General features: G+C 36.6%; 1 protein-coding gene across 18 annotated transcripts in view; it reads right to left on the bottom strand.

Moving 5' to 3' along the window:
* The window catches only part of CRPPA (CDP-L-ribitol pyrophosphorylase A), a 481,097-nt gene that overhangs the window by 151,535 nt on the left and 312,830 nt on the right, over window positions 1–16,732 (bottom strand). For 15 of the 18 annotated variants that reach the window (XM_053218374.1, XM_053218384.1, XM_053218372.1 and 12 more), the window contains exon 10: window positions 5,906–9,780. In XM_053218374.1, coding sequence (XP_053074349.1) covers window positions 9,676–9,780 — 105 coding nt within the window. In that variant the 3' untranslated portion in view covers window positions 5,906–9,675. The remainder of the gene's footprint in view (window positions 1–5,905; window positions 9,781–16,732) is intronic. The other 3 variants (XM_053218382.1, XM_053218386.1, XM_053218378.1) reach the window with 3 other exon arrangements.

Raw genomic sequence — 16,732 nt, 5'->3', positions numbered from 1 at the left:
GTAAAAGTCAAACTCCATTAGAATTACTAATGATCCTTGGGTAAGGGGAAGAGAGGAAGGACCTTCGAGGCCAGAAGAGAAAAAGAGAGATCTGGAGATGGAGAAGGGGGTGATGACCCTGTGAGAACAGTGAGGACTAACCGCTGAGGATGAGAGGGACAGTTATGATGCTCTGATGCTTGACACCCAGGGTCTTCCAACATCTATGAGAGAAGAGCCTGAACGATGCCTGAGGTTGACTTCTAGCCTAACCCCCGAGGACTGGGGCTTGAAATCACAGAGAAACTGATTTTTTTAAAATAGGTTTTGTAGACACATGAATTTATGAATTGAAGATTCCAACACGTTACATAGGCTCCGATGGATTCCTAGATATCACTTCATCTACGTATTCCATCTCTCTTGCTAAACAAGACTGTACATTTCTCAAGGGTTTATATCCCAGCAGATAAAGGCTTAATTAAAGGGTGTTGATAATGTTGAGAGTCTGAAATTAAATTTCATGCCTGAAAGGGACCTTACTTTACAGGTTACTGTTACATTTAATGAAAACTGAAATTAGCCAGATAGGTAAAACTTTCATGCTTAGCCTCAAGGAGATTACATCTTCAAAGTGGACAGAGATGTACAAAAAGAACATTTCAATAAAATATGTAATCAGAAAGTGAAGGTATCCACCGGTGCTACATGAATACTGGCAAAGGAGGATGTGCTGCCTTATGTGAAAGCCCAGGGAAAGAATTTAGTAAGAGCCTAAGTGAAATCATCAAGACTAGGGCCACAATAAGACAGAGAAGCCTCTACCTCAAATGCTCGAATTTCTCTCCTCTGAACCCGTCAATACCTAATGATACCACTTATTTCACTTTTACTGTATCACTTTCCATAGTCATAATTTTCATTTGTTTTTCTCACTTTTCCAGGAAAAAAAAAAAACATTTCAAGGAGAATAGGAATCCTGCCTTTCATCTCTTTATACAATTTCCACAGCACCTAGAGGTCTTGAACATAAGAGACACTCAATAATTAAGGGACCAGCATTTGGTCTGCTCTGGCGTTCTCATTTTACTGACCAGGAAATACACCTCTGTTGTTAACGACTACCTCTGACAGCTGGCCTGAAGCCCACAAAGTAATGAGGATAGAAACAAAAACTTAAACCCGACTGATCAAGTAGACTCTCAAAAGCTGCACTGATAACCACATTTATCCTTTGTCATTTCTTATTCTAACTTATAACATTTCTTACTGATAACTTTTAGACCCTATTGATGACAAGAAGCATAGGGGGAATTAAAAAAAATACAGGATTTGGGAACTGGCAGTGCCACTTATGAGTTGTGTGATCTTAGGAACATCACGTGTTCTCTGTGAGCCTCAGGCTTTTCTATAAAGTATGGATAACTGAGTTCTCATAAAAGTTATATCAGATATGTAAAAATTATTAGAAGACTAAAATGCGACTCAATGGTAATTATAACTGAATAACTGTCTCTAAGATCCTCTTCTACTATAATAAAGATCACAGCAATTTTAAAAAGAAAAAAAAAGCAGAGTCTTTATTTTACATACTTTACCCTTCATTTGTGTTACTTTGTAAAACTGTCTAATTTATTCAAGTCTCGTAAAATATTTCTCCCAGTTAGATACGGGAAGATTGGGGGAAGAAAAGACCATTTTCTTAGTGTTGCAAGTTAACCATGGCTAACACTAAAAAATCCAGACTTTAGGAAATCTGACATTCACACTCCTTTATGTTGAACTTGTTGGACACATTGAGCATTTCTCTTGAAGAGAAGGAATGATAGTGCTATCACCCACTCTGAAGAGGGTCTCATCAGGAGATAAGACATAAATCAGTCCTTCAAATGAAGATGTAGCTGAGGGTAGGCACGGCTTGCTCTCTGGTCTAGGAATAACTGGGACCAGACACCCAGGAATCGAGTGTTTCTGATAGTGAGCCAGTGGAGACAGGCCCGATGTGACTGGCAAAACCTACCTTGGCTTCTCGCTGGTAGCAGCACATATCCCTGCAGCAACAGAGAGATGATGCAATGTTAGGGAGCATCCAGCCTCTACCTCCTAGAATTGCTCCTTGGTTAAGCTCTCTGAGTGAGCTGGAAGAGCATCAAGACTGATACCCTGGATACAAGGACAGTCCCTCCTCTGGGGCTACAGGAGGACACACAGGAACAGTTAAGACTAGAACCAGCAGGACCCAGAGTGGTTTTCTCATGACCATCATTAGGAGAAGTTACAACATGGCAACGCAATGAAAAGAGTAAGAGAAACTGAGGGACTTGTTCTAGAGCATTCATGAAATTGTAGGGAGTATGACTTTGAGTCAGTGTAGCCACTGGCAGAAACCATATGAGTTCATGTTTTAATAACATGGGTTTAAAAAACAATAATGTAAAATCATTTTACATCAGGGGCTAGTGAGGTCTCTATTACTAAAGCTATACAATTACTTAAAAATTGTGTAGCTGCTTTGCCAATCAGTATTGTTAATTATGCATAATTACTATATACAAATTTGTATTTGTTATATATGAGTAGGTACAATATATTTTCTCTATTTTCCCAATTTATTTAAGATAAACTTTGCTAAATCAGTGAGAGCTAATATGCTAATCTCTAGAAGTTCTTCTTATATGTGCAGAGGCCAAGCTCATGCTGCAATTGTTTGAGAATAATTCTTTCAAAAAAATGTTGACATGAAAAAATATATCCATTTTTTTCTGTCTACCTTCTCTCCCTACATGCACATGCGCACGCGCGCGCGCGCACACACACATACACACACACACACACACACACACACAGAGAGAGAGAGAGAGAGAGAGAGAGAGAGAGAGATGAAATTTCAAGATGAAATTAATAGAGATATCCTAATGGTGATAAACCTTTTCAAAGTTTAAGAGGAATTAAACTTAGGGTAATCTTTCTTAAGGGGAAGTTTCACATTTAGGTTTTAATTCTAAGTGAAAGGAACTAGAGAGACCACAATTTTCAATTCATATGCTACAGAGACAGTTGGAAGAAGAGTATATATATCAAAAAAATACTAGTGGAAAAACCCCCAGTCTACCAAAGTGTCATTTACTGCAGTCACAGATTTATGCAGATGGGTAGAGGGTGATTCATTATCAAGGGTAAAGATAAATAATTTACATATCCTATATATTTGGTGGGCCAAAATAATTTAAAGCAATGGCTTCAGAGTCGAAAGTTTGTCTGATAGTAAACAACTAACAGTTAGTTAAATAAAAATGAAATTCAATTTAGGCAACATATATAAGTTTGGGGAAAAATAGTGTTATGTATAACTGCACAATTAAACCAGATCTTTTAATATCCAGTAAGATTCTCGAACTAAAGCCAAGGATATTTGGTCTATAGTTGTTTCGCCCTGCTATCTTATTAAAGCATATTACACTTATCTTAAATTCCTGATTCATGGTAAAATTTATGGATATTCCCACTGGGATACTCAAAATTCTTAATTTGTTTACACATTTTGGCTTCTTTCCAGATTTTATGTGAACAGTCACTGATCCAAGAAACAAACAGGCGGAAATGTCTTTGAATAGCATTCTTTTACTATCAGGTCACACATACCTCCATTCAGTAAAACAGGCAACGAAATTCCTGAACTGGGCAGTTCAATAATACATTTTTAAAACTCAAGAGAATGATCTTCCATTCAAACAAGAAAAGAAAAAAGGAACTATGAACTTAACAGGGTCTTAAAAACACACACAGGATGGAAGAGAAATTCCTTCAAACTATTGAAAAAGTTAGTAACATGCAGATTTTATCATCTATTTCCTTCTCCTCAAAGGGATGTTTTGTTATCCACTTAGACTGAAGAGCTTGCTTTCAACCAAATTAAGGGCTCAGATGCAAAGAATAAGAAGGGGGGGGGAGAAAGCAAAACCTCACATACCAACAAACCAACCAATTTCAATAGCGCATTTTATAATGAGGTAGAACAAAGAACAAAATGGATAGCTCCAGAATGGCAAACCTCCAGAAACCTCATTCAGTTAATCTTCTAGATGCTTTGCCAAACCTTATCCAAATAACCCAATTATTATAGTCTACAGACTAGTGGAAATTCTTACAAAATTGGCTTCCTTCTGGAATCTCAAATCATGTCTCCACTCGGGTCAGAAAGATCACTAAGAGTGCCTTGTTGAAGTTTTTGCCCCTGGGCTCAACTGCAATTTTGCAAAATGAAAAATGAGGGAATGCCTCCAGGTAAAATTCTGGATGCAGGTTTAGATTTTGTTAAAACCTTAAGTACAGAACAGCCCCCTCCTAGTTGTAATCTAATTCCCCGAAAAACTGTCCGAAGTAGACTCAGAAATTCTGGATTCCCAAACTCAGTTTGGCTTTCAGTGTGTGGAGTGATCAGGAGGCCTTAATCTCTGCATATGCCTTTTTGCAACTGTCACAACACAAGGCTGATACTGACCTACCTCAAAGAGACCCTGCAAAGATTAATTAATGTTAAACTGGCAAAAAAAAAAAATAATAATAATAATGCATTTGACAAGTCAAGCTTTATCCATGCTGCTAAATAGACCCATATGTTTTTAAGAACTGCTCAGAGTATTTGGTAGTATCTTCAACTAAGCAGAGAATATATTTACATAATGCATTTCATCTGTGAAGCCATTTTTAAAAATCAAAGATTCCAGTATTTCAGATGGTAAGAGAAAACAATCTGGCTCTGCTCAGGTCTACCTCATTATACGGAGCACCATTCACCCCAAAAACTGTCCATCAAGCAAATACTGACATATGTGCTTAGGACTGTCTAATGGCCAGGGAAGACTTCATACTTCGTCATGCCTTGGCATTTCTCTAGACTTTCCTTTCTCCTATAAACATGATGAATGGATTTCTACTTCTCTTTTTATGTCTTCTCATGTTGCTGAGGCACAAATGGCTATATTCACCTCTGGGTCATCAGGAAAGTACTTCTGCTTTTTCGTTATTCAAGTGTATCTGACATCCACTAGGAAATTCCTACAACTTTAGAGCCCTCAGAGATGGCATTGATAGTAATTGTACATCAGTATTAGTCTTTGTAAATTTTAATGGCACAGGCAGACACAGTGATGTTCCAAAGCATGTTCATGTGTTGGGGGTGATGATGGGCAAAGGAAAGGAAGAGTATAGAAATACCGAAAGACAATGGGACTTAGCTTTTTCACCTCTTATTAAAGAAGACTCTTTTGAGAGTCATTCTTTAACAGATCTTAAAGTATTATGTTTTTGTAATATTGCATGCCATTGTGTTTAGGAATATGAGCTTTAAAGTGAGAAAGCCCTTTGTGAACCTCATTTCTCCCACATGCTGCTTGGGTGACTCTTAACTCTCAAGAAGTTATTTGAAATGTATATGCCTTGGTTTCTTCATTTTTTAAAACAGAGATTGGTACACAACCTGGCACATAAAGTTATTATGAAGAAAAAAAAAGATACATGCAAAGCACTAAGAACAATTTCTAGAACATAGCACTCATTCAATAAATGTTAGTTATTTTTATTATTATTTTAAATGCCTATATTTCAATTCAATATCATTTTAGGCCCAAAAAAGTTTAACTTCCTTTGTAAACTTTTCTAAAACTTTCAGGTCTGTTTTTCTTTTAGTAACTATTAAATAGGGAGGAAGAAACCCTCAGGACCTTCTAGTACTTTGGGACCAACATTTCTCCTCACAAGCATTCTATTTAGCAAAATGTGTGTCTGTAGATACATCCTAGATTTGTGAGGACAAACATACTGATGCACTGCCACAGATGTTCTTTCCTTGGTTACCACTTGGTGTGCAATAAAAAGTTTCAAAACATAGTATTAGCAAACAACACTGAGCGTTGCTTTAGCTCACCTGTCTGGTGGAGGTCACCTGAACTGGCCTGGGGAACCCTGCTGCTCTCAGCCGGGCCTCTTCATCCATTTGTTGATTATCTGGACATCAGCTGATCTGGGCTTTTGTTTTCCTTTGGAGACACCAGGCCAGGTAGGACATGTTCATCTCATGGTGGGAGCAAGAGCGGAACTGAGCAAGTGGCAACATGCAAAGTCTCTTAAGTCTAGTCTCAAGCATACACAAGCCACTTGTGCCTCACTCTGCTGGTCAGAGCAGCTTACACGGTGAATCCCAAAGTCAAGGTGTGCACATATATTCCTCCTATGGAAGCTAAGTGGAAAGAAAGAATATTTCTGAACCAAATTCAATTCACTACCCCCATGCAGACACTGTTAAGTAATCACAGTACTCCATTCCACTGTGACTGAATATAGCTTTTATATTCTCAGCAGCCATTTTAATTGCTAGGAAACCTGCTAAATATGAGGGAAAGAAGAAAAAAAAACCTGAGACTTCAGATTTTGCACATTTTTAATATATTTTACAGAATAATAAATCTGGATCTCAAATTCTATAAAATAAAACATCACTGTTATTTTCTGGGAGTAAATGTTATATTTATTCAATTGTAATTGAGTTAGTTTTAAAAATATGTATATATACACTAAATATCAATGATAACTGCCATTGGATATTAAAATACCAACCACTTAGTTATTTATCAAACACATATTTTGCTTTATAAAGAGAATATATTGAAAATCTTGAATAGTGTTGCTGTCATTTAAAAAAATATGTACATTTTTCACAATTTTGAAACTAAAAATGTACAAGAACATATAAAATGGTACAGTACCCCAGGCACCTCACACAGCCAGTTCTGACTTATTTTAAACCATACTAATAAAACCCAACATGATAAGTATTTTTCATTTATTCTGTTTATTTTTGAATTAAACTTTTAAAATTCAATCTTTCTTCATCAAAATGGCTTTAACACTTAAACTATTACTTATTTTTCCTTGGCCTAAGTAGTTTCAATATTAAAAGGAAATAAAATGTGAAGATTTAATATAAGAAAATGTTTTACTGCATTGTAATTTTTATAAAATGATCATTGTATTTATACATAGTAAAGTTTTATAGTGCTAAAGATCCAGTATGAAAGTGAAAGTTTACCTGTTGAGCCAATGCAAATCGCTTAAAGTGACCACAGAAAGAATGGCTCTGAGTGGAATACAGAAGTCTAATTCTTACCTGTAAATTCATATACTTGCAACAAGTTATCTCTCAAACTGAGCGGTTTTAAAAAATTTATACCTCTTACCAGTATGTCATTAACCAAACCATTGAACACACTGTTAAATTCTTTAAAAGGCTAATTAAATTGCACTCAATTAGCAAACATTTAGAAAAAAGAGTCTTTCCACAGAACTTTCCACAGGTAGAAGACAATGCACACCCCTGAAGCATAAATTACTATTATTTTTAACGATATTTGGGAAAATGAAGTGAAAAAAAGACAGTTCCCATGAAAGTAATTAAGTTTACAGAAGCAGTGATGAAAATGTAACTATAAAGTTTGCCTCTGGATCTCTTAAACAATAAAAACAATCAGTTTATCTTTCTCTCTTGGCTAATACTTCTCTCCATTCCCTTCACCTCTAGGTATAATTACCAATTAGTCTATGTTGGAAAGATGGCTAGAAAGCCAAAAGTTCAGGACTTTCCTCTGGTCATTGGGATGATCTGTCCCTCCTTATCCATTCCTCCAATGCACATTTGGAGCCTCTGGCTTACTTCCCATAGCTTTTCGGCTGGATGTCCTTTGCCAGCAATATGATTAAACAGGGAGATGAGCTTGAAACTTACTATGAGTGGTCCTGAGTTTAATCCCTACTTTTTGTCACTACGCAGCCCCATGGCTGTGGACAAGGCAGTTAAAGATCCCTGAACCTCCAGTTCCATCTAAGCAGTCAAGGATGTGAGAAGACTTCTTTAAATTATTTTCAAAGCTGTGAATCACTTTATAAACTGTAAAGAAAAAGATTGAATGCTATGATAAGGTGATGATGATGATGGTAATTATTTCATGCACAATTTAATATTAACTAAAACTTCATTACACTATTCCAATTGCCTAGGGTAAACTCACAGTCATTGCTCCTAGATAAATTTTCATCTTGCATAACAGTCCATAAATAAGTTGGAATCTAAGGTAACTTAACTAGCACTCAATCGATAGAATAGTTTTGCTGTGTCATAGATAGGCCGATTCTTGCCTTTTACTCAAAGGCACTTTCTCTTTAAAACCCTGATAACATTTCCCTATTTGCCTTTATAAGCACTTCCAAATTCTTAAAACATTTTCACCTGAAGACTTAAAAAGGTGCAGGTGTGAACCTTTCGCAACACAGCCAACCCACCACCTTAACAATGACATAGGCATTCTAACCAAAAATCTACACATTATCCATATATTTTCATCCTCAAGAATTTGAATTATATCATTTATTTTATATTTCTTAACATCCCTAGAGAGAGAGGAAAAAAGTGGCAAGCCCAGAAATTTACATCCAAGCTACACTGAAACAATACATTTCATTTAAGAGAATGAATTATAGTAATAACTCCAGGTCCATTATATTCTACTATTACTGAAATGTAAAACATCAACTCTCCCACCAAAATAGATCCTTGAGAAAAATAGAGAAAATCATCCAACTTGTTAAGAAGAAATTCCTTAAGGTAGGTATTTCACAGTCGATCTTCAACTGATAAGATAACATCTCCTGCAGCTTTTATAGTTTCCACATGTAACCTAAGTCTTGGAATCTGATCTAATGTGTTTTATAAAGTAAATGTAAATATAGAATAAAAGTTATCTCTAATGATTGGATGTACATAATTGTAAAATTTAGTTTTAGGGAAAATCATTTACACATTTAAGGTGTATATACCAGGGGAAATTTGAAAGATTGAAAACTTGATTTTAAACAACAGCAGTATCTGTATCAAAAAATAATTTAATTCTTGAAGATGCAATGACTCCCTCCTTTTCAAAAAAGACTAATTTGGGATTGACCAAAATAATTTCACTTTCATGGGGATTTCCAGTCTTCTTTTAAGTGTATCCAGAAAAATCAGAGACCATTCAAAGTAAGTCAAAATTATTTTTCATAAACCAAGGAAAACATATGATTTTAAAACAGAAAGTAGGAGAGGATTACATCTTCTTTATGGACCTAGAGTAATGTGGGCCCAACGGTGAAAATATCTCAACCAGAGTTCCCTGTTATCTCCTCTTTTATTTATTTTTTAAGGTGTGGAAAATTAGAATACAGGTTAAAATATCACATGGAAAGAGGACAATTTTAGTATTAAGAATAATTCTAAGTCATATCTTTTAGTATCAAGACAATGTGATTTGCTAATTAACACAGAGATAAGATCATGGTTGTTTTCTGAATTCTCGTTTCGAGGATGATTAGCTCAGCCATCATTATTTCTATTCAATCTTTTATGCTTTTGTGCAAAGATTATGTGAAAGAAATTACTTTCCATTTATCTATTTTCTGATTCGATTTATATTTGACATGCACAAAAGTATATTTTTATTTCACAGATATAAACAATGATCCACTTTTTTAACCCAAACATCACATCCCATCAATTATGAGACATAAAAGACAATATAAACATGCCACTACATATAATAGGGAGGGAGCACAGCAGAGATACCTAGATAAATGTTTCTAAAACCCAATAAGTAATTATCTCTGTGTTCTTCATGCTACCAGGAGCTGACCAACAAGTCCAGAATTTCTTTCTTTGATTAAGGTGGCAATAATCGTAGCACCTTGCCTTAAACTTTCCTGTAGCTTCTGCTCGTCCTAAAAAAATTAAAAAAAATAAAAAAGAAGATAATAATAATTTTTAAAAAGATGTCACACATTAAATTTAATACTTACTTCAAGTTTTTTTTTAATATTTCTTCATTTTTACTTTTTCCATCAGCTTTATAGAGACATAACTGACAGATAACATTGTATAAGTTTAAGGTGTACAATGTAATGATATAATATACATATAAATTATGAAATGATTACTACAAGAAACTTAATCCATCACCTCATACAGCTACCACTAACTACAAGGGTAGTGAAACATTCAAGATCTATTCTCTTAGCAACTTTCAAGCATAAAATATTGTTACCTATAGGCACCATGTTATACATTAAATCCCCAGAACCTATTTACGTATAAGTAAAGTTTGTACTGTTTGATCAACATCTCCCCATCTCCTCCCCACTCAGCTGCTGATAACCACTATTCTACTGTTTTTATGAGCCACTCTTCAAGGTATGCTGCTCTCTAGAGTAGGCATTTATGGAACTCAGGCCACAGCCACTGGTATATACTTGGTCCCTCAAATAAAGAAGAAATTAAAAAAAAATTTAAGGTATATATATTTTTGAGAGAGAGAGACAAAGCATAAGCCAGGAGGGGCAGAGAGAGAAGGAGACCCAGAATCTGAAGCAGGCTCCAGGATCTGAGATGTCAGTGTCAGAGCCTGACACAGGGCTTGAACCCATGAACCATGAAATCATGTTCTGAGCCCAAATCAGAGGGTTAACTGACTGAGCCATCCGGTGCCCCCAAGGAGAAATGCTTTTGCAAGCACTTTTCATTATATGCAAAAAGTATCCGCTGAAGATACCAAGAAAACTCTGACACAGTTTCAAATGTTAACAGTATGAAACAAAAGATTTTCCCTTAATCCAATATCTGACCAACTTTGGCTCATCACTCAAGTGTGAATAGTTCATCAATGATGCAAACCTTTCCTTCATCTTGTTTCTGAGTGTTCTCCAACAACAGACTTTGTTATCAACTGTGAATACTGGTTGGGAGGAAAAATAAAAACGGCTTGTTGTTTGTGAATTAAGGATCAGGCAAATTAGTGAAATGAGTTTCTCACAAGTTGCTAAAATGTGGTTTTGCCTTTGAAATCATACTGCCTATGAATATATGTTTACTCTATTGATTTACTCTTCTTGAGGGGATGAAGGGATGATAGTATGAAGGGGAAAAGAAAGTCAAAAGAGAGATAATATCTTTAAAAAGATTTTTGTGTTATTAATTGCACTAGGTTCAAAAAGAAGGACCTGGTAACCAACCTCTAAATGTGGGCATCATCCTTAATGCCTTTTCCTTTTTTTCCCCCCCCCATGTTTATTTATTTGTTTTTGAGAGAGAGGAGTGAGCAGAGGAGGGGAAGAGAGAGAGGGAGAAAGAATCCCAAGCACACTCCATGCTGTCAGCACAGAGCCCAACGTGGGCTCAAACTCAGGAACCGTAAGATCATGACCTGAGCCGAAACCAAGAGTCCAACACTTAACCAACTGAGCCACCCAGGCATCCCTTTAATGCCTTTTCCTAATGTTCAGTGTAGCAAAGTACCTCCTGCTTCTACCTCCTTGGTGTTTTTTTCAATCCATACAAGCCATTCAAAGCCCTGCTGCCAGCAAAACATCTCTGTCCTGAATTACTGCAGCAATTTCACCAACAGTCTCTTTCAAGTCTTGTCCTCTTCTACCCTGTTTCCCACACAGGAATCAAAACACTTAATGTAAAGTACAGATCTGCTCACCTCACTACACTGCCTAAAATCCTTTCAAGGCCACCTTTTGAACTTCAGGATCAAGTCAGAACCCTTTACCTCTTTACCCTTCCATCCTCTTCCTGCCTTTCCCTTATGATCACTAAATTCTCCCAGCCACACAGAACTGCTTACGATTGCCCAAACAAGCTCTTTTTCTAGCCTTTCCCCCCTTTGCACCAGTTAATGCCTTTCTTTGCCAGAAAAGCTATCCCACTCCCTTTCAAGTTTGGCTGACCGTGGTTACTCTTTATAGTTCGACCCAGTTTTCAATGGTTACAATCTACCCTAACTCCTGCCCTCCAGCCCAGTTGGGTGAGGTGAATCTGTTTCCACAGCTATGAATTCCTCTGGTACACTGAGTTTGCAATTGCCTTTTGAGTTAACCATCTATCTCTTCCACCAGATGATGAGTTTCTTGATATAAAGAATTTTTCATTTTCTTTCTGAATACGGAACACTTAGTTCAATGCCTAACACATGGTAGCACTCCACAAATTATAATGAATTCAAATCACAGGAGGCTATATGATAGAGAAACCATCACCCTCTCAGTTTAACTCATTTGTTAATAACAGTGACCACTTTTGGGTTACTTTGTTGACTTCTATTTTCACATTTAGCAGGAAGCCTGGCAATGACACAAAGAATATAATCAAAACCTTTCTACTATCACACCTTCACCAGCTCAGAGATCCAAGGTTCCTCACTTATGAGGATGTTGGTGAGAGACCACCTCTGCATAAGCTCCTCTTTTCCATCAGTTTGCCTGATTGTGTTGGAAAGGGGGGAGCTGGGGAAAACCCACAAAGGGGCTAAATGGTCAGTACTTTGCATCTTGCAAGTGAGGTTTTTTTTTAAAGATTTTTAAAATTAATTATTATTTCTTAGAGAGGGAGCACACAAGTGGGGTAGGGGCAGAGAGACAGAGACAGAGTGAGAAAGGGAGAACCTCAGGCAGGCTCTGCACTGTCAGCACAGAGCCTGATGTGGTGCTTGAACTCGTGAACAGTTAGATCACAACCTGAGCTGAAGTCAGACGTTTAACCCAGTGAGTCACCCAGGTGACCCTCAAGTGAGTTTTTTTTTTAATTTTTTTTTTTAACGTTTATTTTTGAGACAGAGAGAGAGCATGAATGGGGGAGGGGCAGAGAGAGAGGAAGACACAGAATCTGAAACAGGCTCCAGGCTCTGAGCTGTCAGCCCAGAGCCCGACACAGGGCTCGAACTTACAGACCGCGAGATCCTGACCTGAGCTGAAGTCGGATGCTTAACCGACTGAGCCACCCAGGCGCCCCTCAAGTGAGTTTAATGACATTTCAATATTGGATTTCAAATGCTGTACAGGTTTCCTGAAAATCACATATTAAGAAATCATTCTAAAGCCATATATGTTTATGCTTAAAATGTTATTCATTCATAAATACACAAAATACTCTAAAACTGAACAAAATACAAATTAACTATAAATACATATTTGTCACTCCTTATGATTAATTAATTACAATACTGCACAGTTTATAATACACACCCACACCTGTCTCATTTATTGAGACATACAAAAGATGATGAAAATTAAGTTTCCTCCTCTAAAAATAAACAGAAGAAGACTATCTGAATAGCTTCTATGAAACCAGTTTATACTTGTGATAATGAAAGCCACCAAGTAACAAATGAACAAGGGGAAGAAATCTATTTAAGATCCTAGGGCTACAAAAATCACATTTCTTTATCTTAGAATAAGGCTTCTATCCTCATTTTATAGTCCCATAACTTACACATTTTTAAACAATGAATTTAAGTAAGAATGCTCTTTTAAAGGTTAATTTATTTGTGCAATCTTTACAGGCATCATTTAGAACGATTTTAATTCAGTGAGAAGAAACTATATTATTCTACTGTTTTCCCTCCTGAGCTTACTTTATTCCTGAAAAATAGAGAAATTTAAAAAGTGATTAAACAAGATGCTGAGACACACCTACAATCAGAAAATTCTAGTATGTACAAAAGCAGATATTCAAATAATGTGTGGATTTCAAACTCATCTCAAAATTTCTTACCTCTATAAAAGTATTGCTAATGTAGTTTTGAAAAAATGCAAATTCACATAGATATTTTTTTTGAGAGTGAGAGAGAGAGAGGGTGTAAATAGTGAGGGGCAGAGGGGGAGAGAGGAAAGTGGCACTCACCGGGGGTTTGTGTTTTATCCAAAGTGGGGCTCGAGCTCCTTGAACCCATAAACTATGACATCATGACCCGAGCTGAAGTCAGATGATTAATGCCTGAGTCACCCAGGTGCCCTGGCTGAGATCTTTAAAAAAGCATTTCTTGCTGCCAGGGGATATGCAAACCAGTGTTTTTAACCCTTGAGGGGGGGGGAACACAGGGGCCTTACAGGTGGTCATTTTATTATCATTCTCTCTCTCTCTCTCTCTCTCTCTCTCACACACACACACACACACACACGCACACACGTATATGTATACATATGTGCATTCCCTTGTGTATACCAGGTATTATATAATAAAAATGTTTAATGTTAAAACTAAGCAAATTCAACGTAAATACTGAAAACTCCTGTTGACAGTGCACATTCTTGGTATGATATAACGAAATGGCATTTACTGCTGTGGTCTTCCTCCCCAAAACCCATAAGCCCAGTCTAATCATGAGGAAAACATTACATACAAACAAAAGAGGGCATCCTACAATATATCTGACCAGTCCTCCTCAAAATTGTGAAGTTTATCAAAAAACAAGTCTGAGAAACTGTCATCGCCAAGAGGAGCCTAAAGAGACATGACAACAAAAAGTAATAAAATATCCTGTAATAAGAAAATACACTAAGTAAAACTAAGGATATGTGAATCAACTATGGATTTTAGTAGTTAAAAATAGGGGAACCTGGGTGCAGGGCATGTATGTTCAATTTAAAAATATTTCTCGATTTATGTGCCAGAATTACAAAACTTGAATTACAAAGGTAACTTGTGCACACCAGCCCATTTGTATGTTCCTTAAATAAAATACACTATTCTTTTAATAAATTATGCAACTGATAAGGGCACCAACTCTATCATGAGTCCGCTGGTACTAAAATACAGGCTTTGACAATATTCAAGTGATTTTTAGCAAATTATGTAGTTTCATAGTTCTTTTTTTTTCATCTAAAACAGAAATAACAATATTAGCTACATCACAGCTTGTCTGTGGGGACTACATCAGACACCCGTAAACCACAGACTTAGGTAAATATCCATTCATAATAACTATTAGAATTATTTTATGGTGTGCGCTAATTTCACACATGACAGAGGGGCTGATATCACCCTCTGATCATATGTGACAGTTTAATCTGATGATCTACCATATGTAAAAATACTGTTGCAGGTCTTGGACAGTCACCTCTCTATGTCTACAACCCTTGAAAGACAAGCCTATTAGCTAACATTCACCCCTGCTATCGTGTTGAGAGATTTTTTCCAAAGTATAAAGTGATACAGAGCCCAAGAAGAGAAGAATGATAATTTCTCAGGCAGAAAAGACACAGATTGCAATTTAGAGTTGTTAAGGTCATTGGACTTCTGCAGGCAAAGTCCCTGGGAGTGGGGACTTGAGAGAAGTTCTAAAAATCTGCTAAAAATTCCTTGATTCCTTGGCCAGCTTTTAAACTGGGCTTACACAGGAAGAAACTCAATGGGGTCTAGCAGAGAATAACTGCTGGAAAGCTGGGGAGCTGAGCAAAAGTTTCAGAGGCTACACCATACTGAGGACAAGAAGGTTAGATCTGAGTTCGGCTAGAATGAAGAGACCTTGGTGAATACCCATGGCTTGCAGTTCAGAGCTCTAAAAGGCTATGCGCGAAGCCTGGGAATAAAGACAAAATTGAATTGGACCGGCCCTAACAAAGGTTAAACAGTCTCCAGAAGATCAGGTTGATCTCCCAATAATACAAATGCTTTCCAGACCAAATTTTAATATTCTTTGGAGGAAGATAAAATAAGCTAGAGCGTTTAAAACGTTTTATAACTCAAGTATGGCATATAATAAAATCTTACTAGATGAGTAAAGAGGCAGAAAGCAAAAAAAGCAGGAAAAAAAACCATAAAGGAGAGAAAATGATCCATATATTGGATCCATATATCGCACCATTTTCAGACATAGTCCATATGTTAGAATTGGCCTGAAAGAATTTCAAAATAACTATAATTAATATGTTAAAAAAAGATAGGGAAGAGATGGCAACATTGATGAAAAATGGACATTTTCAACAGAGAATGGGACCTATAATAAAGAATGTTTTACAACTATAAGATGTGACACTTGAAATTAATAACTAATTGTAGTGGTTTAATATGAGATGGGCAGGGCTGATGATCCTGAGGGCAGATTAAAATAAATACATACATATCCAAACCAAAGCACAGAGAGAGAAATGGTGAATTGTTGCTATAATCATCTTAATACCTGTGACCAACTACTATTTCACTTCCTTACCGCTTCCTTATCTACTCTTACACCCCAGCGCACCACCAGAAAATTTGTTTGGGACATTTAGAAAATCACCTACGGGTTATCTCAGCAGCCATGTCACCTGGGAATATTCACTACATGAAACTAACAAGCAAAAAAACAGTCAACCCCATTTCTAGACAAGCAGTGCAATGTCATGTACCTAAATGTGCAAAAGATGAGGCTGAAGGTAGTATTGTTACAGCTGGCCCTAAAGGGATGAGAGAATTCAGAGTGTGGTAAGACCACATAAGGCTGGAAAAATGCCTGAAGGAGGTACAAGCAAAGGATGAGAAAAAGGCAAAAACTGCAGAGCCCAGGATGGACAAGAAATACTGAGGGAACAAGAAATCATGACTAATTTTCATGGTGGCGTATCACTGTGAGAGGCTAGACCTTGCAAAGATATTGCAAGAAAAGTGAGTACCCAAACTCCCCCCTACACACACACACACATAAATAAAATTACCAAAATTACATTTATCAACAGTTCATATACTATCTGTAATTCTAGTAATTTCCAGGCTTTAGGTTTACCTTAATTTCTACTCACAAGTCATAAAGAGCATAAACTGTAAACATGGCACACCAATTTTTACATTCTCACACATAAAAATCAAAAGCATACATTTCGTGAGTTTAAAGAAAAACAGGAGAGTATTTAATGATAC

Source organism: Acinonyx jubatus, chromosome A2 (genome assembly GCF_027475565.1).
Source record: "Acinonyx jubatus isolate Ajub_Pintada_27869175 chromosome A2, VMU_Ajub_asm_v1.0, whole genome shotgun sequence".
In the NCBI taxonomy this organism is placed as follows: Eukaryota; Metazoa; Chordata; class Mammalia; order Carnivora; family Felidae; genus Acinonyx; species Acinonyx jubatus.
Note: the sequence above shows the minus strand (reverse complement) of the source record. Positions and strands in the feature narration are given on the sequence as shown.